The sequence below is a fragment of the Pseudorasbora parva genome, chromosome 22 (assembly GCF_024679245.1).
Source record: "Pseudorasbora parva isolate DD20220531a chromosome 22, ASM2467924v1, whole genome shotgun sequence".
Classification (NCBI taxonomy): domain Eukaryota; kingdom Metazoa; phylum Chordata; class Actinopteri; order Cypriniformes; family Gobionidae; genus Pseudorasbora; species Pseudorasbora parva.
Genome location: NC_090193.1, coordinates 18293699 through 18316790, shown reverse-complemented (window position 1 = coordinate 18316790; position 23092 = coordinate 18293699). Strand labels below are relative to the sequence as shown.

Below are 23092 nucleotides of genomic sequence, written 5' to 3'. Positions count from 1 at the left end.
TTTTAAACTGTTTTAAAGACAAAATACTCAGCAATGGTGTATGGCTGAATTTGCACATGGTTTGTCTTAAATGCATATTAAAAACACCACATAGACATGCAACATTAAAAAGGAGATTTTCACCACAGGGGGACTCATAATGAATCATTATATGTAATAATAGCGCACTTTTTTCAACACACAATTTTATGTATTATTCAAAGGGCAAACAAGCTAGGCAAGATGATTTATGCCTTAATATGTCTGAAGCTTGTTTAAATGCCTAAAAACGAAGCCTAAACAATAGTAATAACAGTGAGAGTACAATGATGTAAATAAGGTAATTATTCACTATCAATCATTTAATACAGTGACATTGCCATCTGATACTATGGTACTGTCACTGTACTTTTAGTCTTATTGAATAGACTAGGGGAGTACAATATTAAAACAGGCCATTAAAATGTAACAGTCTTATTAATTAATTAAATAATAGCATTAATGATTTAGATGGCAGCCAAGGTATGACTAATCTAAATGTAAAAATATGGGAAATGAAGATGCACAATTAAATGAATTAAAATAAATTAATAAAATGATGTCTGACTCTTCTGCTCTCTATGTCACGTAACAAAAGGTTATTGAAGATATTCCGAGGCACAGAGCAGAGCTTTAATTAATGTTTACAAACCGTTGGAGCTCAGAGGCTCTTTAAATCGTACTTCTGACCTGTTATTGCTGTTACCTGGATCCCACATTATCAGACTCTCAACGCGTTTATGTGACTCTGCAGAGTCTTAAACGCTGTTCACAATTCTCTCCACTGAGATTAATATGATTTGTCGTTGTGGTACAATACATGGGGTCAAATGAGATAAAGGCCATCAGGAGAATATTTATACACGCTTTGTTGTAAATTTGTTGCGTATTTTGATTTTAATTAAGCGGCGTGTTAATAGCTGAGCCGACAATGCATTCAAATAATTCAGTGCCCAAGGTAAAATTCTTTGTATTTGACTTTTTAAAACTATCTGAACTCAATCATTTCAAGATTCTTAAAATATGGAACAGTGACACTAGATGTGCCTGAGCTCAAATGTAACACTCTCTTTCATTACATTTAATTTAACAATGTATCAACTTCATTTTATGAGCAGGATTATAACCTGCAGCAAATACATTTCTGTAAAAAAAAAAAAGACTTTTAAAAAACTAACAGTGAAAAGCAAGGTTTCAATTCATGCAAGCTACCTTGAATTTCTCCCTCATTTCTTTCTCTCAGCTGTGTTCCAAAGGTGCCGTGTTTGAGAAACACTTGAATGCTGATTATGAAGACATTTGTAAAGTTGCCAGCTTCATTGAGTCCAGGATTGTTGCCTGCTATCTCCGAATGAAAAGGCCCAACCCAGCATTGCTGCATTCCTACAGGTACATCGCAGACATGACAAACAGCACACACCATGAAAATCGTCAAACCCCTGCTGCATACTATTCTAGTTGTTTAATTTACTAAAACAGTATAGTTACCTAAATATATGTAGAGTTGTGTTGTTGTTGAAAGAAATTAATGTATCCTTGCTGTTATTGATCGAAACTGACAGTAAAGATGTTTAGCAATTAAATAAAAATGTAAATTATATTTCAAATAAATGCTTTTTTATTTATCAAATAACCTAAAACCGTCACAGGAATGGATTAAATTAAATTACATAATACATATTAACAGTTATTTTAAATTGTAACAGTTACAATACTACTGTTTTACTGTATTTTGATCAATTAAATGCCTTAGTGAGCATAAGAGACTTCTGTCAAAGACATTAAAATACCTTTAAACAAAAACATTTGATTGGTAGTGCAAGTGTATAATAGTAATTAGTTATTTATTATTTATGTGTGTTAAAGCATGGTAGTATTGATCAATTAAAATAAAGCTATAAAAATACATCAGAAGTATTATAAAAAATACTATATCTTAATGTAAAGCACTATGAATTAGCATTGTGTTTGAAATGTGCTATATAAATAAACTTGCCTTGCCCTGCCTTGCCTATAGGAATGCACAATATTGAAATAGTGGACAATATTGATAAGCGTTTTTTTGGGGGGCCAATAAACCATAAATAGCCCATATTGCAAATGTATACTACTTTGTTAAAGCCCCCCTGTATACAATAATTGTATCCCTTAAAACTCATCTTTGATCACCAAAATTACATATTTCTAAAATAATAATAATAATCTGATTTTTTTTTTACCATGAATATGCATATTAGCCCCACCTCCAACAACAGTCAGAGACCAGCTCAGAGACACTCGGTCGGGTCAAATTTACTGTAGTAAACGCTTCACAGCGCTCTTTTTACAACGTCGGACGCATAATATGTAACGGTAATTAATACGATTAGTATTTTGCTTGATTATGTTAACAAACAGCTAATATGTGTTGCTAATGTTACACACACCAAGTTCCCCTTGCTGTTCGCCATCTCAGTCTGCTTTCTAAAAATCAGTATATCCTTATAAACACTTTGAACAACTTAGAACATCAGTGGAGAAATGCATATAGTTCATCATAACATCGTAATATACATTATATACATAATTCACTCTGCAATACTTTGATAACTTGGCTTCTCTTGAGACTCCCCTAGTTTGCAGCATAGTAATGATGATATGCTAAAGCCCGCCCGCATGTTGACATGATATAAAGAGAAAGTACTCAGCAATGGTTTTGACTTATGACTTTGCACATGGTTTACCTTAAAGCATATTAAAAACACACTCCATAGAAATATATACAATATTAAAAACTTGATTATAACCACAGGGGGTCTTTTAAAACAACATTTGAACACAATACAAACTTCTATAAAATAAAAAAAAATAAAGTGGAAAGTGCTCTTAATAAGGGCAAATTGTCTTTAGGTTATGCATATAACCTGGTTCACTGAGGTAGGAATGAGACGCTGCATTAGTTACTGGGACGCCTAAAACATGCATCTGTGTCTGAAGCACTTCTGGTGTACACTCACATCAGGGTTGCCATACAAAGACGCATACCAAGTGACCAAAAGCTTAACACCCAGAGACATGGACATACCGCAGCTCTAGTGCCCCTTGAAAACAGCACTAGGGGCAGAGCTGACCAGGGGCAACAACTTCCCTCTTAAAGAGGATGGGCTAACGTTACACTACATTAGCCATCCTCAGGCCTCAGCAAATGCAAAGCTCCTTAAAAACAACACAACCAAGAAACTGGGAAGACTGCAAAAGAGAGAGTGGAATGCCATCTAGCTCTCGACCGTCTGCTTTAAAGGCTGTCTGCTCTAGCTGGGTAAACCTTCCAGCAGACCACCAGGGAAGCATGCAGGCGTATCTAGTCTACACTTGCAATGCAAAAGTATGATGCTAACAACGGTAACTAACTACTTATTTTAACTGCTCTGCTTTCCTAATTATTATGTCCCTGTAAGAATGTGCTGACATATTTCACTGTGTCAATCTTTTACCTCCAATCACCTAAGACATGAGGGGGCAACTGAGAGACTGGGATGTAACAGCATCCACCACTCTTCTGCAAAGTAACCCATACCTAGGCTTAATGGTTACTTATTCTGTTCTTGGTTCCAGCAAAGTAGACTTACTGTGCTGGTGGGGGAACTACCCATTCCTAATGAACTTAACGGAAGCATGCTAACATAGTTAAATCGCCTCCAGACTTGCTGTTCTTGGAAGGGGCGTCGGATAAGAAGTGGGATTCTAATAGTCATAAGGAGGATGGACAGATATGAAGTGGGATCCTAATATTCACGAGTCCACTCATCTACTCCGATTCTGGCGAGTCTTCATGAAGTGTGCTAATGTATTTCTAGCAACACCTGCAGGAGGCAACAGAAAAGAAAATGGGAGGCTCTATGGCGAGAACGTTTATTCTTCTCTTCTAAATAACCCATTCTTGGTAAAACACACATGAAGCCTGCCATAGAGGGCAAATGTTCTTTACTTGGCTAAGCCCTCAACCCTTAAAGCTGGAATACAATAAAACACAGTAGGAGTGGTATTTATTTTTCCCATGCTCAAATACTTGATTTTCTTTTGTCTCTTGCGGGGGCTTAAGGAGCCTAAGCCCGAAAAGGGATGTACCGTTTTAACACCACAGATTGAACCATTGCCTCTTTGAACCTCCAAATATTTTGTCTACAGTAGTGACAAAGAGGCCAGAGGGTTAGACTAGGGCATAAAGGAGAATTTCTCCTTTTTCCTTTATCCCAGAAAGGTTCAATCACAAATAACTGTCTTTGGCAACCATAGCAGCCATAGAATGGCTGATGGGTGGGCTGTCTGCTTGGTGCCGTGAAGGGTGAAATCCATGGCTTTGCAGAGTTCAAGGAATGCCTTTGGAGGCTGTCCCTCTCCTTGATCCAGATCCCTCAGGAGGTCAGTCTGGTAAGTCTGTAGCATAGTCTGACCAGCCTGACCTGCTGCCACTGATGACATCTAGCACAGCTTAGAGGGCAGGATGGAGCTTTCAGGGAAGATGCAGCACCAGGAGAGAGGGCTATGGCTATGGCTATGGCTGTGCTAAAGACTTACCAGGCTGACCTCCTGAAGGACCGGAGAGGGATATCCTCCAAAGGCAGTCCTTGAACTCAGGAGAAAAATGGCTTGAGAGCGCCTCTTCACCCCAGGGCGTCTTCTCATAACCATACTCATGCTGTCCCACCACATTCTAAAAATGTGAGGCAGTGGAGGTTACCACGCAAGACCAATTTGGTTTCCCCCACAATCTCGACATCTCACCATGGAGATCAGGGAGAATTGTTGTGAGGAGGGAGCATTGATGAGCCTCCAGGAAACGTGCATTGAGTCTGCTTTGAGTTACTTCCTGGTTATTCTCTGCCAATCAGTTTAGACTGAGTCTAGCTGGGGCACGTGTTATGAGCTAGATCAGCTCTTCCTACAGGCGGCTAATGGAAAAGACGGGCTCTCTAACAATGTCTGCCTCAACTCCTGTTACTTTACTCAACTCCTCAGTGCCAGAAGGCAACAACATTCTCTCAGCCAGATCGGAAGGGGCCATCTGAGCTGGCTTCCAGATTCGGTGTGAGAGCACTGGAGCTAGCGGGTGAAGTCTCAAACTCCATCTGCAATCCCCACAACTGAAGTTGATGCAATGCCTCAGCAGCTGCAGAACCCAAACTACGGGGTGAAAATGCCTGACTCTCACGAAGAGAGCCATCTTCACGTGAGGGTGTCGCTGTTAGACAATGTTACTTTACATTAAAAAGTATAAAAATCACTTGCCACAGGTGTTCACTGAATGACATATCTGGTTCGTGATTATTGATACAAACTTGTTGTATTTTACTTTTACAATGAGCATAATAATTACCCCAAAAAAAGAAGAAAAAATATAGAGGACGCAGTATTTAGAATGAACAGTCAAGCAAAACACACGCCACCCATTGCAATGCATTATGATAGGCCTACATAAAAGATAAACGGGACTTTTCTGCCATTTGTTACTTTTTTGTATACGTTGTTATATTAATTATAATTCAAACTGTTTTATTGGCCACAAAATTATTGATTGTTAAAAGGGCCACTTTTGATAAATTTTCAGAAAGGGCAGGGGCTCGAACCCCCAAAGCCTTACCCTCTACACTTGCCTGGTGTGTGTTACGTTATGTCCTGTCACAAAATGTGGCGAAATCTCAGACAACGTTAATAGTTAGATTAAGGTGAGTACATGTATGTAATGCTCTCCGATAAAGCGACTAAATGAGTCATACTCCACGTCTTAATACAATTTGCGCTGAGTTCAATTATGACTTTAATCGGATTAAGGTCCTTAGAAATCGCTGTTTACATTGTAGCCTCTTAATCAGAGTATTGTCTTAATCCGATTAATATCGGAGTATTAATATTGGAGTATCACTCGCTTCATTCAAAAGACAGGTAAAAATTCATCTCGTCCATGAGCACTTAATCTTACATAATAAAAAAAAAAAATTCAAACTCTTCCTCTGCTACTTTTTCTCTTTTCCCTCCCTTTTTTGTTTGTTGCTAATCTGAGTAATATGCAAATACTTGTATTTAGCGCACTTTTTGCGTTTCTTTGCCTCTTCATGACAGATCGCTTCCTGTACTCCTCAGGTGTAAGTCGCTTTGGATAAAAGTGTCTGCTAAATGCATAAATGTAAAATGTAAATGTATTGTTGTCCATGTAAACGTAGTCACTGTGAAGTGTTCATAGTGAGCTAACTGAGCATGCTCCACCCCTAAACAAAACACACCGAGATTATGTGCATCATCAGCCGTAATAAAGTAAGGACACGGCGATCTATCTATAAATCTGTAAATGCTGTCTTGCACTACCATCAGATTATTCATTTTAGGGCAGACAAAAAATAAAGGCTCACAAGACACTTACAGCACTTCCTGAAGACAAAGAAGCTGATCACATTTTATGCAGGTGCCCTTTTATAGTAATGCTTGCTGATGCACCAATGACATCATATGACGCCGTAGCCAACTGCATTGACGTGTGTACGTCATTTGATTCAGACACCGGTGCATGCTAAAGGCGTCCACGCAGCGTTCACAAGTAAGCTCTTTGCTACAAATACCCTTATGCTCAATGCCCTTAAATTAGTGCTAGATGATTATCTAAATCTTAAAGGGGGGGTGAAACACTCAGTTTCAGTCAGTGTCATGTCAATCTTGAGTACCTATAGAGTAGCATTGCATCCTGCATATCTCCGAAAAGTCTTTATTTTTTTAATAATTATATAAGAAAGATGCGCTGTTCCGAGTCTTTCCGAAAAAAGCAGAGCGGGTGGGGGCGTGTCGTGTGAGCGGAGCTAAATAATGACGTGTGCGCGCCGCTGTTATTGTGTTGAGTGCGTCGTAAAGCTGTGTCATCCCTAACAGCGGGAAAAAACTTTATTCAAAATAAAAATATGGCTTTTAATCAGATACAGCCATACATCTATGATCCGGAATCAGACCCAGAGGCTGCAGTTGAACAGGAGCAGCAGCAAAAACGACTAGAGCAGGACGTCTCTATGTGGTACAAGTTATACACTCACTATATAATATGCTTAGCGGCTTGTGTTATTTACATATTTATACTTGAATTATATTGTCGTATTTTTGTCTTTGAAGGTGTACATGTGGGAAGTGCAGTTGTGCACGTGTGTGTGTGTGTGTGTGTTTACGCGTGGTTTGTGTAGACAATTGTAACGTTATTAAGCGGACTGGTTTTGCACGGCAGGCTAAGTTAGTGTTTACATAGAAAGACACGGAATAGTAGCGCATTTGAATGAAGAAGCGTGCTTATTTAGTTCAACATATTTCCCCCCTCTTTGTGTATTGTTGTTTGGAGTGCTTTTACAATACACAAACATAAAGTTACACATATAGTGGCCAGCTAAACAAATGTACACGCACTACACATCGCATGCTCCATTGATCAATTAACTATACGTGATCATGTTTGGGCTACTTGATGAGCATAGGCAAAAACACAGACATTTGAAGCAGTCTAACTCACCGCCTGCAGTTCTAACGTTGGGACCTTTATCGTTGGGACTGCTCCATCATTCAGCATTAGGCGATCGGGAAAATCCAGCGTCGAGCTGGGCCTTGTTTATGAAACAGTCGGCACCGAAATGCAGCGAACAGATATAAACATTCGCGCAACTCAGTTGCTGATCCGGAAAAGCCAATTCCATCCACTGTTGCCTTAACGCGGGGTTTTTGGGGAATCTGTGCAGGACTGTCTTGGTCTGGCAACCAAAAACGCACTTTTTTGGTGACATTGTTAGTTGTGCACATCACCTGTTCAGCGCATCCTACAAGCCAGCGCTTTGATGGGCGTAGCCTGTTGCTTTCGCTCTCTCCCTCTCTCTCTCTCTCTCTCTCTCTCTCTCACGCTCTTCCGGTAGAATTGTCCGTAAGGCCCATACAAGGAAATTCCGCCCCCATTAACGTCAAAGTGGACGCATGATCGCAAAAAACTTGCCGAAACTTATGACTAACCGGAAGTAGTATTTTTGACAAAGAAATACTCCCATCAAACGTCCACCTTAACTTTTGAAACTTTGTCCATGTTTAGTATGGGATTCCAAGTCTTTAACAGTGTAAAAAGATCAGTATGCATGAAACAGCATTTCACCCCCCCTTTAAAGGTCTTATGAACTTGCTTTTTTGCTTTTTTTATACTGTTGTCTGTGGTCAACTAATGACGTTTGTGTGGTTTTTACATTCAAAAACATCATAACTAATAAGTTATAGGCTAATTGTCTACACTGGTTTTGAGGCTCTCTCCTGAATGCTGGGTTTTAATGGCGTGACTCACTGGAGACTTGGAAGTAAACGCCCACGGCTAGGATTGGATAAGATTTGCATTTAATGAGCTTCAGCTCCAATGTTATATCTAGCCCCTGTCAGTCCAGTTCACATGAGAGAGAGGTTATTTTGAAAGCGGCAACTGCAACTTGTCATTATCAAACAAACACAATGCTTTATTTCTCATCCCCCCGCGATTGTATCACATGGTCCGCACCCGCACGATCAGTCGATATTATAAGCGCGAACCGCACGCACGCACACACACAAACACACACACACATGCGCGTCCAGATCAAGAAAGAATTTCTGTAGACGGTCGTACGTTTTGGTCTGGTATACAGCCCCGGGACTAGTACTATTACATTTACATACTATTACACACTAATACGTTTTACTCACATAAGTTTGTTGCACCATTCCCGGCGGATCCAATATAGAAGGCGCAACATTGTGTCTGCAAATCCATAACTTGAGACTTGTTTACAAACGATTCTGCAGTGAAATGAAGTGAACACACAAACGTTCTTCCCCACGTGAGCTGGAACTTCATTAAAAATAAATAAAGTATCACACATTCCTAATATTATGATCTGAAGGAAGCTTATGCATTGACTGTGTTCTTCCACAATATCTTGCTATCTTCTTCCACGTGTGTTCTTCCAACAGCTCCATGAGTCGGTGGGCGGGGTTACTAAATTACACGTGCTGTAGAGCTGTGTTTCAATGGGCAATGACGTAAGAATGAAGCTCACAAACGTTTTCTTGGCCAGGTGTCTATAAAAGCTTTTCTTAGACTAAAAAGGATTTTTTCAGCTCTGAAACTTACAGGATAATCTTATATTATCATGACTTTTTATATATCAAAAGCTCAAGGGAAAGTTGATTTCTCTATTCATCACCCCTTTAAAATAGGCAGAGGAAATACAGAATATTGGCCAATGGAGAGAATAATGGGTGGTACAGAAAAATAAGTGCCCATTTCAGCTGATAACTAAAATGGTGCTGGAAATATTGTATTATATAAAATATAACTCATGTACTTCTGAAAAAAGACTCAAGAGTGACCATGGCAGTTTCATCTAGGTTCAATCAGCAATGTCTAAAAATGATCAGCAACACTTACTCAAAGTAGATAGATGTTGATTGGTGTGTTTGAGTGTAGTGTGACAACAGTCATTTTTTAAGTGGATGTTGAGAGTAAAGTCCCCTGACCTCCAGTTAACTGAGTCTGCTGTATCCAGTTAGACATGCCCCTGTACTGTTCTCCTTTGCTCCTCCATTAGCGAGAGAGAAAGAGAGAGAGGGTTTGTGGTTTCTCTGAGCAATAACTCATCTTGACTGCATTGTACCCTTGAAAAGTTCTGAACAGCTTAAGAAATGAAATGCAAGCCTTTGCAGCTCCCTCTGCAGACTAGAGGACGATCAGAACAGGCAAAGTAAGCTGACGTAATATTTGATATGTATTCATTCTTAATTCAAACTATCAAAATGTAATAATTGATTTCTCATTGACATCAAGTAGGCAGGTAACACCCACATTTAATCACTAAATCAATCTCCAATTATAATCTAGGCTTGGCTAACATTTATTTTTTAATATCCTGATTCATTCAAAAATATATGACTACGGAAGAAAAAAGGGCCGCAAAAAGTCGTTCACATTTCAATCATGTGTCTGAATATTATAAGTATCTTAAAATATCCTCAACCAAACCTATTTACCATCATGTTTTGTCAAGAGGTTTGAATTTTGTAACACATGCTGTGGAGGCCATGCCTTAGAAATAGAAACACATGCTACAACATGTAATGTCTGCAAATCTTGTCAGCCGTGTCCCATCTGTCAGTGTTGTTGGAATATGCTATTTATTTTATATATATTCTATATATATATAGAAATGCTTTTCAGTGAGAGAGCACTGGGAACATTAAAAATAATCCTGACATTCAAAACTGCCTAGAAATTAAATCATATGCATGGAAGGTAGGGGAAAATATCACATGTAAAACACACAAATACATGTTCTATATATATATATATATATATATATATATATATATATATATATATATATATATATATATATATATATATATATATATATATATATATATATATATATATATATATATATATATATATATATATATATATATATATATGAAATAAGATGGGAAAAAATGCATTTAATAGAAGCAGATGGGTTGTTGTGGCAACATTATGATGTAATGCAACAACAGTTCTCTGGTTGAAATCAGGTTCTCTGCCCACAGTATATCAAACGCACAGTGTCTAAAATCCAGTTAGAAAGCAGTTTAAGTTGTTCAGGCAAATGCAATTTTGGAGTACACAACAACAGCATACAAAATAAACATGATGAGAACATGATTTGGCTGGCATCAACGTGTGTGTGTGTGTGTGTGTGTGTGTGTGTGTGTGTGTGTGTGTGTGTGTGTGTGTGTGTGTGTGTGTGTGTGTGTGTGTGTGTGTGTGTGTGTGTGTGTGTGTGTGTGTGTGTGTGTGTGTGTGTGTGTGTGTGTGTGTGTGTGTGTGTGTGTGTATTTCAAATAAATTATGTTTTTTTATGTTCTACATGTCCAAAAATCCTTTAAAAAACAAATGTATAGTTTTCTACAAAAGCAATAAGCAGAACGACTGTTTTCAATGTTTATAATGATAAGAAATGTTTATTGAGCCCATATTAGCATATTGATTATGATTTCAGAAGGATCATGTGACACTGAAGACCGATGATGAAAATAATTCAGCTTGGCCAATAAGAATAAATAACATTTTAATTGTAATAATATTTCACAGTATTACTTTTTTTAATCAAATAAATTGTTATGTAAGCATAACATAAATATATCTTACAACCCTAAAACTTTGAAAAGTAGTAAAGGCCTCCACTACACTATAGAAAGGGAAAGGGGAAAATAAATAAATAAATAAATAAATAAATAAATAAATAAATAAATAAATAAATAAATAAATAAATAAATAAATAAATAAATACATACATACATACATACATACATACATACATATCTTAATTTTCCTGTATTCTGCTTATATTAAGTCAAACAGCCCTAACATTGGACATTTTACAGTTAAATACAGTTATTAATTAAGTATTAAAGCAACATATTTTTAGAGTAACACTGGGGAAAAATGACGAATTAACCTTCACTTTTAAAAAGCATAAGCAGATACATGAAAAAAGTGACTGCATGATTCACACATACTGTAGTATATCACAAGTTTTTGGTTTGCTCATTTAAAGTTTCTATTTTTAATGTATGTGTTGATGTACAGAATATCTGTGCAGAATTCTGAGATATAGTCCTTCAGATAAGGACTCGACGCTGCATTCAGCTGCCCATCCAAAGCCAAGACTGCAACATTTGTGTTAATGTACACACAAATATTCCTTCACTGTCAATGCAGAAGTTTTAGAAGAATAAATAAACAGCTCTCATATACCTGATTGGTTGCAGACAGGTATGTTGAATACAGGACATCATACAGCTGTAACTGTATACATCCATTGTTTTACTACTGCGATTTGCGCATGCACTATTCTTTCTAAAGGCTTGTAATGGTGATGTTGATGATGATATATGCAAAGTTTATCAAACGCAGTTTTTGTGCACATATTTTATTGCAACTTATCCAATCAGATATATTCATGCTTTAAATAGACTAGAGATGGGCTGCAGGGTTAATACAGGTACGTCAGACTATATGACCAATGACTTAAAGTTAATGATGAAACCCGAACTGTTAAAGACAAGTGAATAAATTGCAACCCCCCTCTTGCAACTACATTAATTCATCTTTGCTTCATTGTGTCTTATTCATAGCGCTCACTAAAAATGTGGTTGCACACCACTAAACATGCATTCATGAACACATCCCGACTAGATTCTACATGTACAGTGCAAAGTCAGCATTATCTGGGCTGAACGTGTTCCAAACATGCATGGGCAAGGAAAGGCACATTTTTCTATTATATTGGTATACTGGCATAAAAATGGGGTGTATGTGGTTCATCGGCTCGGTTTTTCTATTTTAAAAAGTACTGTAACACTTTAGGTTAGGCTCCAATTCTCGCTATTAACTAGTTGCTTATTGGAACTTGGATATTGACTGTTAATTAGTACATATAAATTCCTTATTCTGCACGAGCATATTTTACATCCCTTAATCCTTAACTATTAATAAGCAGATATTAGGTGTTTATTAAGGCAAAAGTTGTAGTTAAAGGGTTATTTCACCCAAAAATGAAAATGATCCCATGATTTACTCACCCCATGTCCTAGGTGTATATGACATTCTTCATTCAGACGAATAAAATTGTAGTTATATTCAAAATGTCCTGGCTCTTCCAAGCTTTGTAATGGCAGTGAATTGTTTCACCTTTTTGAAGTCCATAAAAGTGCATCTATCCATCATATAACTGCTCCACATGACTCCGGGTGGTTAATAAAGGCCTTCTGAAGTGAATGGCGGTTTTGTGTAAAAAAAAAAAAAAGAAATCTATATTTAAAACCTTATAGAATAAAATAATTAGCTTCCGTCGGTCAATCGACTTTAAGGCGAAAGAATAACCCCTGATGCGATTTAATAGGAGCAATGCAAGCGTTGAAGCCTCTCACGGATAGGGCTGGGCAACAAACTCAACCTCCTCTTCTCTTATATCGAAATCCTCCGGCATTTCTCTTTAAAAATTCTCGTTTTAGACTTCTAATTCATGACCAGTATTCTGTTTTGCTCTATCCTCTGTGCTTCTGTATTTCGTCAATATGCATGCGCCTTGTACTGCTGACCGACCGGAAGCTAGCTATTTTAGTCAATTAGTAGTTGGTTGAAATGTTGGCTAATGTTAAATGTTAGCTTATTCACTGTATTCCCCAGAGTTAGATACGTCCACACATACCATTCTCATCTCTGTGCGTGCCATTACTGTCTGATGCACCAAACGCTAGCTTAGCACAAAGACTGAAGGTAAACGGCTCCATCTAGCATTAAAAAGTGATAAAATAACACAAACATTTTACAATTTACATGTTGTGATGTGTATAGGTATATTATATAGTAATTAATTTACATGATTGACAAGGAAAGTAAAATCTATACATTTTTCCGTTGTATTTAGATAATATGGCATATGAATTAAGTAGTGGATCAAGAGCGCTAGTCTATGGTCTCTCAGATAGCAAAATAGCAGGCGAGCTGATGTTCTGAATACTTTAAAACCTTTTATGGATTACTCCTTGGCTTGTGCATTTATCTGTCTGTTTCAGTGAAGAAAATACGGAGAGAATACCTAGGATGTCAATTGTTATCTCTCCATTCTCCTCGTAGGAACTCGCTTTGAGTGCCGTGAGGATGTGGGTGGAATCCCATCAAAGACAGCTTTGTTGATTCCTGTCGAACAGATTTTGTATGTATTAGCTCCTAGCACGACAAGCAGCAATGCAACAACACAATTCAGATAAAAATACAAAGGTAGCAGCTTTTGTGTTCTATGTGATGACAATGCTTCTAAGTGTTTAAAGTCGTAGGGCTACATTCCTCTTCCTGTCATGTTCTCAGGTTGGAGGTGCAATTTTGAAACAATGTTTCTTTTCAGTCTGTCACTGTGCAGAACTAAGTTTGTGATCTACAAATAATTATTGTCAGGCTTCTTGAGCAACCTCTAAAAGGAGACTAAGCTAAAGGAAGACAGAATGACATCAAAACCACTTCCTCTCATGACAGATTACACATTTCAAATTGACAAGTTGTTTTAACTGTCAATACTTCAATTACTAATTAGTAATAATGCTAAACTATATTCTGTACATTTTCCTCATCGTACTGAAGACATATTATTGGTTTAGACCTGATTCTAAATACCAGTAAAGCATTGACTCTAACCTTTTACTTTTGTCATGTCACAAATGTTTTAGTCCTGAGAAGAAGGTTAATAAAGGTCAATGTTATGCACAAATGTAATTCAATATGACAACTATCTGAGAAGTTTTGGCATGTTAATGAAATGTTAAATCTGGTCTAGATCTGCTATGCTGCTGCTGCAGAAAAGTATGGACTTGCTACTGTGCCAAGATACACAGACACACTGGCCCTCATTTATCAAAAGTGCGTACACAAAATTTCCAGCATACACCTTGCATACACCCAAACCCACGGTGACTTTGAGATTTATCAATATGAACGTTGGCGTACGGCACGCTCAAATCCTACGCCAGCTCAGGAGATGGTGTACGCATGTTTTGAGTTAGTGCGAAAATGCGCAGAAAAACTATTCCTAACACCACAAAACGCACTGACAAAGATATGCAATATTATGACCCACTGTAAAAAACAACAACATAGTAATTATAAACTTCAGTGTTTATTTTTGTGCAACATGGACTTCAATGTTTAATTTTTGTAACTTTACCAAAGCATTTGATTTGTAGGCATGCATTCCTCCAGTCGCGAGCCTGTGCGCTTTACCTGACGGTTCAGGGTTAGGCCTGACAGCTGCGCACGGACTGGGACTGAAAATAATTCAGCCTGACAAAATAATAAAAATGACATTCTTCTTCTTTTAAAAAAAATAAAAATAAAATAAATAATAACGACATTCTTCTTCTAAATAACAATAAGCTTCATTAATAATAAAAATCATAATAATAAGAAGAATCTTACAAATTGCCTTTATTCCCACTCTTTAAACTCTCAAATAAAACAATTTCATTTTTTTCCACTTCCCTGATGGTCTTGATGGGCGCGTCTCAATCATTTCACTAGTCCACTAGTCAGAGCACTGATCGGGGAGTCAGCCCATTGACTTATGTCCTAATCAGTGCCCTGACTAGTGGACTAGTGAGATGATTGAGACGCGCCCGATCTCCACGTCGGAGAAGTTTTGCTTCTTTGCCGTCTTCCGTGTATCCATGGCGTAAAATAAGGGCGTGGGGGAGGCGGAGACTTGAATATATAGGGGCGTGTTATTCTAATGATGATCGTTTTCAGCCACGGCATTCATCAAGGGCAGGTATTGCGTACACCTGGATTGCAGAGGTACGCACAGCTTCATAAATCAGGCGGTGAGAGGAGTGTAAGCATAATCTTACGCCAACATATACGCCCGTTTCTATGCAAGATTGATAAATGAGGGCCACTGTGAACAAGTAAGATGGGGTAAATCAGCAGATTGGGGAGGATTTCACAGGAACTAGCCTACAACGAACAATGAAATAGAATATTTAAATGTTGAGCAAGAAATCTGATTTGGTTGCAGAATCACCAGAGGCCAATCAGCTTGTGCCATTTAGTAATGGTGTGATTGCTTGTAAAGAACCTGAACCTATCAGACTCGCCATCTAAAGCAGTGGTTCTCAAACCAGTGCACGGTTTGCATGTCTTTATCTAAACAGACCTGAATTAACTCATCAGCTCATTAGTAGAACCTGCAAGACTTGGGCTGCGCCTGAAAACCTAGGCAGCTGACTCGTTGCCTCGCTGCCTTATCAAACAATGACTTGTAAGGCAGCGTTTTCTGCATGAAGTCCCCTCACGTAGACAGACTTCTAAGGCAGTGCAAAGCTTGGAACATACTCTACAAGAACAAAGAAATTTGTTCATTTTCTCGAGGAGGCAAGAACAAGAACAAAGTTCCATACATGCCATACTTCACGAGAAATCAGGTGCTGATCATCTCAGTTTCTCCGCATTAACCACGCCCACATTAAATGTATGACCAAACGCACAATAGTTCTCGGACACCCGCAAGAAAACAGTTCTGCTAAGGCGAAGTGTCGAGAAGAAGCTGCAAGAACTCCCAAACCGAGAACAAAATTACGTCATTTATCAGCCCTGGGAGCGAGAACTTTTTTCTCTGTTCTTGCGGAGTATGTTGAAGCCTTAACAGTTCAATGAGCTACAGCAACATAAAGAAAGCTTTGGTGAGAAAATTTGTAATGACTACATTAGTAATTTCTCGCTAGAAATGGCATCAGAAGTGAAAAATATTTGTAAAAAAAAAAACATACATTTACACACAAACTGACCAGCAAACGCAACTTTTGGGCGCCATCTTTTTTCCACAGCTCAGCTGTCACAGAATGGAAAGCACAAGATTGTGGGATATCAAAGGCAGCGAAGGATACATGTATGCTGCCTTCAAAATCAATCAGATGATTTATGACAGATATCTCAGGAGACAGGAAGTGAAGCAAACATTAGATTCGGACATGGCTTGATGCCTTCGTGCCTTGAAATGTGTCCTCCAAAGGCAGCAATTTCCAGGTTTCGGACGCAGCATTGAATTGGGTGTGTCGGATCAGGGAGACACACAAAATGTGCAGTGGTGAGGGGTCCCCAGACAGGTTTGAGAACTGATCTAAACAATCATGACGCAACTAGACATTTGTTCATATGCACAAACATCCCCATCATGTGTCAACAAAAAATAGGCAACGCTAATGTGAAGGGCAAAGTCAAATTGCATATTGATTTTGAAAGATAAAAGGCTAAATTAAGTTGAGTGGTTTCAGGAATGTTAAAGGTATAGTTCATCCAAAAATGAAAATTTTGTTTCTCTGCTTACCCCCAAGGCATCCAAGATATTGGTGACTTTGTTTCTTAAGTAGAACACAAATTAAGATTTTTAACTCCAACCATTGCAGTCTGTCAGTTGTATAATGCACGTGAATGGTAACATGAGAGAACTATAAGAGTAAAAAACATGCACATACAAATCCATATTAAACCTTGCGGCTCGTAAAGACACATTGATGTCTTAAGACATGAAATGATCGGTCTGTGTGAGAAACTGAACAGTATTTATATAATTTTTTACCTCTAATATACCACTATGTCCAACAGCCTTCAGTGTGTGATCGCTTCCTCTAAGTTTAGGTCTGTACACGATCTGGCGTAGAGATATGAGCGAGAGATCACTTCCGGCACTTGCATAAACTACACCAGGGGCTGGATTCACGAAAATTTTCTTAAGAAAGAAGTTAGGAAAAATCTTAAGATAAATTCTAAGAAGTTCGTAAGAAGTTCCAAATATTTTCTTAAGAACATCTTAATTTTTTACTTAAGAAGAAAATCATCTTTTTCTTTCGGCTATTCCCTTCAGGGGTGGTTCACCCAGCGAATCCTCTGCCTCCATCTATTCCTATCCTCTGTATCCTCTTCTTTCAGACCGACTACCTTCCTGTTCTCCTTCACTACATCCATAAACCTTTGGTCTTCCTATTGACCTCCTGCCTGGCAGCTCTAACCTCAGCATCCTTTTACCGATATATTCACTCTCTCTCCTCTGGACATGTCCAAACCATCTGCACCTGGCTTCTCTAACTTTGTCTCCAAAACATCTCACATGTGCTCTCACACTCTGATGTACTCATTCCTGATCCTATCCATCCTCATCACTCCCAAAGAGAACCTCAACATTGTTAGGACAGAGACGGAGGGAATCTTATGCAAGTAAAAGTTTATTAAAATAAATAGCGAGAAAGAGAGAGAAAGAGTCAAAATCCACAATGGGTCTCAGGAACTGTGATGTTGATGCTCAATCCAGACGGATCTCAGGAACTCAGATGTTGATGCTCAATCCAGAACGGATCTCAGATGTTGATGCTCAGTAAGAACAAATCTCAGGAACTCAGATGTTCATGCTCAGTCAGAACGAATCTCAGGAACTCAGATGTTGATACATAATCCAGAACAGGTCTCAGGAATTCAGATGTTGATGAACAGTCCAGAACGGTGAGGAACACCGTAATCGCCCAAACGGATCTTGTCTAAAAACGAGACACATCGAAGAGCAGAGGAAAAACATCAATAGTTCACAGATGTGTACAGTACCAAGTTCAAGGTGTAGTCAGCCCCAGTCTAAAAACGAGACTCGTTGACAGTAGAAGAATCTGACTAGTCCACAAGGAAATAATCCACAAGAAAGCGATGCACAGTGTACTCACAAAAATACCGGGAGAGGGAGCAGAAGCCAAAGGAATTAACAAATTCCCACCGAGTCCTGGAGGAAAAACACAGTGGAAAACAAGAAAACCCGATCAAAGACCAACAATAGTCACACACAGCATGGCCACAAACACCCAGGAGAAACACAACGAACGCGCACAGAACACAGCACACCTGGACCTTAAATAGAGGGAAACACACAACAGCTGTGGAAAACAATCAGGGATAACGAGAAGGGAGGAGACAGAGAGTACACACAGGAACACAAAAGGTAAACACACAAAAAGAGCAACCAATCACACTGGGATCCTGACAAACATCTTCAGCTCTGCTACCTCTAGCTCTTCCTCCTGTCTTTTCCTCAGTGCAACTGTCTCCAAACCATAAGTCATCTCACTATTGTCCCGTACACCTTTCTTTTCATTCTTGCTTGTACACTTTTATCACACAACAGACCTGACACTTTTCTTCACCCATTCCAACCTGCCTGCACACGCTTCTTCACCTCTTTTCTACACTCCCCCTTGCTCTGGACTGTTGAACCTAAGTACTTAAAATCCTGCGCCTTCTTACCTCTTCTCCCTGTAACCTCACTGTTCCACTTCGGTTCCACTTGGTTCCCTCTCATTCCCACACATGTATTCTGTCTTGTTGCGACTAACCTTCATTCCTCTTCTCTCCAGAGCAAACCTCCACCTCTCTAGACTTTCCTCCACCTGCTCCCTGCTCTCACTACAGATCACAATGTCATCTGCAAACATCATAGTCCATGGTGATTCCTGTCTGACCTCATCTGACAGCCTGTCCATCACCACCGCAAACAAGAAAGGGCTGAGAGCCGATCCTTGATGCAGTCCCACCTTCACTGTAAAGTCCTCTGTCTCACCTACGGCACACCTTACCACTGTCCTACTGCTCTCATACATATACATATATACATTTAGATTGGTTGCTAGGCAACGTAGGGGAGAGGACGCTGGCGTTGTCTGTTCGCCGCTTCTCCACCCACAAATCATGTTACTGTACTATTAGATTTAGATTTTATTTTATTTTATTATGTTTGTGACTAGTCTAACAGTCAGAGCTACAATTGGGACTTATGCTGTTTGCTGGCAGGCACTGAGAGGACGTTGTTCACCGTTCGCCGTTTTCCACCGCTTCTCTGATGTTTATGTTTGAATTGCTGCGGTTGGTTCTGGTTTGAAGGACATTTGATGTTGCTCGCTGCGACTGCTCACTGGTGGTCTCCCTCGGGCTTGAGCTGCATGGTGGCTGAAGTTTGCACCGGGCTAGCGTCATCCGGGCCATCGTCATCAGCGTCCGGCATGATGTTGGGATGTTCCGCTTCTCGGCTGCGCCGCTGTTCCGTCTTGCATTGCGGCCGTGGATCGGCTTGGACTTCTGCGCCGACCCCGGTGTGTCCACAGAAGTGCCCGGAGAGCTTTGTCTGCCTCCTGCATGGTGCTGCGGTGATCCCCACCGTCTGAATCGTCAAGAAGACCCATCATCTGGTCTTCAGCTGTCATGCCTCGACGACATCATCAGGACACTGCCGCTGGGAGAAATTTAAAACATGGAGTGGACCACAGTGTGCTGCGGAGCTAACAGAGACTTCCACCATCAGCTCTGTTTCTGTTCACCATCAGCTCTGTTTCTGTTCTGTTTTTTTGTGTTGGTTGATTGTTTGTAGTATTCTATATGTTTACATGTTATTCATTTTTTGTTATCCCCCCCCCCCCGTTGTTGCACTTTGAGATTCTTCGGAATGAAAAGTGCATTATAAATAAAATCTATTATTATTATTATTATTATATCCTGTACCACTCTAACATACTTCTCTGCCACTCCAGACCTCCTCATATAATACCACAGCTCCTCTCTTGGCACTCTGTCATATGCTTTCTCTAAATCTACAAAGAAACAATGCAGCTCTTTCTGACCCTCTCTGTACTTCTCCATTAACATTCTCAAAGCAAATAATGCATTTGTAGTGCTCTTTCTTGGCATGAAACCATACTGCTGCTCACAGATGTCCACTTCTCCCCTTAGCCTTGCTTCCACTACTCTTTCCCACAGGTTCATTGTATGGCTCATCAGCTTAATACCTCAGTAGTTTCCAGAACTCTGCACATCTCCCTTGTTCATTAAAAACCGTCACCAAAACACTTCTCCTCCATTCCTCAGGCATCCTCTCACTCTCTAAAACCTCGTTAAACAACCTAGTTAAAAACTCTACTGCCATTTCTCCTAGACACTTCCATACATCCACTGGTATGTCATCAGGACCAACTGCCTTTCCTCTCTTCATCCTCTTCAAAGCTCTCCTAACTTTACCATTGTTAATACTTTCTACTTCCTGGTCAACAATATTTGCCTCTTCAACTCTTCTTTCCCTGTCATTTTCAAATAAATGCTGTTATTTGGTTTTATTTTATTGAAAGGTATTGCTGAAGACTCGCTGAATGAAAAACACATCAAAGTCTGTCTTTTTGCGCTTCCTACAGATTACCGTAGATATCATAATAAGTGTGCAGTCTAAGCTAGTGACTGGCTTGACGGGAGTAGCTAAATCACTAAATGTTGTGTTTTTAATGTGCCGTGTCGGTAAAATCTGCATTTTATAAGAGCCTAGCCGTTTATCAAGGAGGCTGCTCAGGTACCAAGGATCGACCGTTAGATCTAGACAAGACGAATCATATCTCAGAGACATCCAAGTCCACGGCAGACGTCAGAAGAACTGGCTGAGGAAAGGCTGCTCTCGGTGGGTTAACGAGCGCTGAACACTCGCTGATCGCCTGGATCTCACAACTCCAAAAAAGCCAGATAAAATTGTCAAATAGGCACTCTCTTTATAAATAAACCACAGATTTAATCTTTAAACAAGTACATTATCGCCTGAAAAAGTCTTAAAACTACTGTTTGTGTCACAATAACAGTAGTATTTTTAAATTACATGGAGTTTCTAATCCGCTATTGTCTTGCCAGTTGGTGCGAGGTTGCAAGCTTTGCTGGTTTTATACAGGTCCTTCTCAAAAAAATTGCATATTGGGATAAAAGTTCATTATTTTCCATAATGTAATGATAAAAATTTAACTTTAATATATTTTAGATTCATTGCACACCAACTGAAATATTTCAGTTCTTTTATTGTTTTAATACTGATGATTTTGGCATACAGCTCTTGAAAACCCAAAATTCCATCTCAAAATTCCATTCCAATCTCAAAAAATTAGCATATTTCATCCGAACAATAAAAGAAAAGGGTTTTTAATACAAAAAAAGTTAACCTTAATAATTATATTCAGTTATGCACTCAATACTTGGTCGGGATTCCTTTTGCAGAAATGACTGCTTCAATGCGGCGTGGCATGGAGGCAATCAGCCTGTGGCACTGCTGAGGTGTTATGGAGGTCCAGGATGCTTCGATAGCGGCCTTAAGCTCATCCAGAGTGTTGGGTCTTGCGTCTCTCAACTTTCTCTTCACAATATCCCACAGATTCTCTATGGGGTTCAGGTCAGGAGAGTTAGCAGGCCATTTGAGCACAGTAATACCATGGTCAGTAAACCATTTACCAGTGGTTTTGGCACTGTGAGCAGGTGCCAGGTCATGCTGAAAAACGAAATCTTCATCTCCATAAAGCTTTTCAGCAGATGGAAGCATGAAGTGCTCCAAAATCTCCTGATAGCTAGCTGCATTGACCCTGCCTTTGATAAAACACAGTGGACCAACACCAGCAGCTGACATGGCACCCCAGACCATCACTGACTGTGGGTACTTGACACTGGACTTCAGGCATTTTGGCATTTCCTTCTCCCCAGTCTTCCTCCAGACTCTGGCACCTTGATTTCCGAATGACATGCAAAATTTGCTTTCATCCGAAAAAAGTACTTTGGACCACTGAGCAACAGTCCAGTGCTGCTTCTCTGTAGCCCAGGTCAGGCGCTTCTGCCACGGTTTCTGGGTCAAAAGTGGCTTGACCTGGGAATGCGGCACCTGTAGCTCTGGATGTTTCCCCAAGGTCTGGAATCGATCCTTCTCCACAATCAGGGTCCGGTCACCTCTTGTCGTTGTGCAGCGTTTTTTGCCACACTTTTTCCTTCCCACAGACTTCCCACTGAGGTGCCTTGATACAGCACTCTGGGAACAGCCTATCTGTTCAGAAATGTCTTTCTGTGTCTTACCCTCTCGCTTGAGGGTGTCAATGGTGGCCTTCTGGACAGGGTCGGGTCGGCAGTCTTACCCATGATTGCGGTTTTGAGTAATGAACCAGGCTGGTGGTTTTTAAAAGCCTCAGGAATCTTTTGCAGGTGTTTAGAGTTAATTAGTTGATTCAGATGATTAGGTTAATAGCTCGTTTAGAGAACATTTCATGATATGCTAATTTTTTTAGATTGGAATTTTGGGTTTTCATGAGCTGTATGCCAAAATCATCAGTATTAAAAACAATAAAAGACCTGAAATATTTCAGTTGGTGTGCAATGAATCTAAAATATATGAAAGTTTAATTTTTATCATTACATTATGGAAAATAATGAACTTTTATCACAATATGCTATTTTTTTTTTAGAAGGACCTGTACTCGTCCATATGGTTCTATTAGTTAAAAATATTGTATTTAGATAGCTACTGTTATATTGTAATGCTTGATATTTGAAATAACCCAATTGTCACAATTTACCAGCGTGAGTGTCCATAATCACCACTAGAGGGTACTCCACCCCGGACTGTCACTCCATCACAAACTACATTACCCATAATCCTTTGCCTAG

General features: G+C 39.3%; 1 protein-coding gene across 1 annotated transcript in view; it reads left to right on the top strand.

Moving 5' to 3' along the window:
- LOC137058695 (spermatogenesis-associated protein 16-like) overlaps positions 1–23092 on the top strand; it is a 175613-nt gene that overhangs the window by 42902 nt on the left and 109619 nt on the right. The window contains exon 3 of the mRNA XM_067432061.1: positions 1262–1407. Within this exon, the coding sequence (XP_067288162.1) occupies positions 1262–1407 (146 nt within the window). The remainder of the gene's footprint in view (positions 1–1261; positions 1408–23092) is intronic.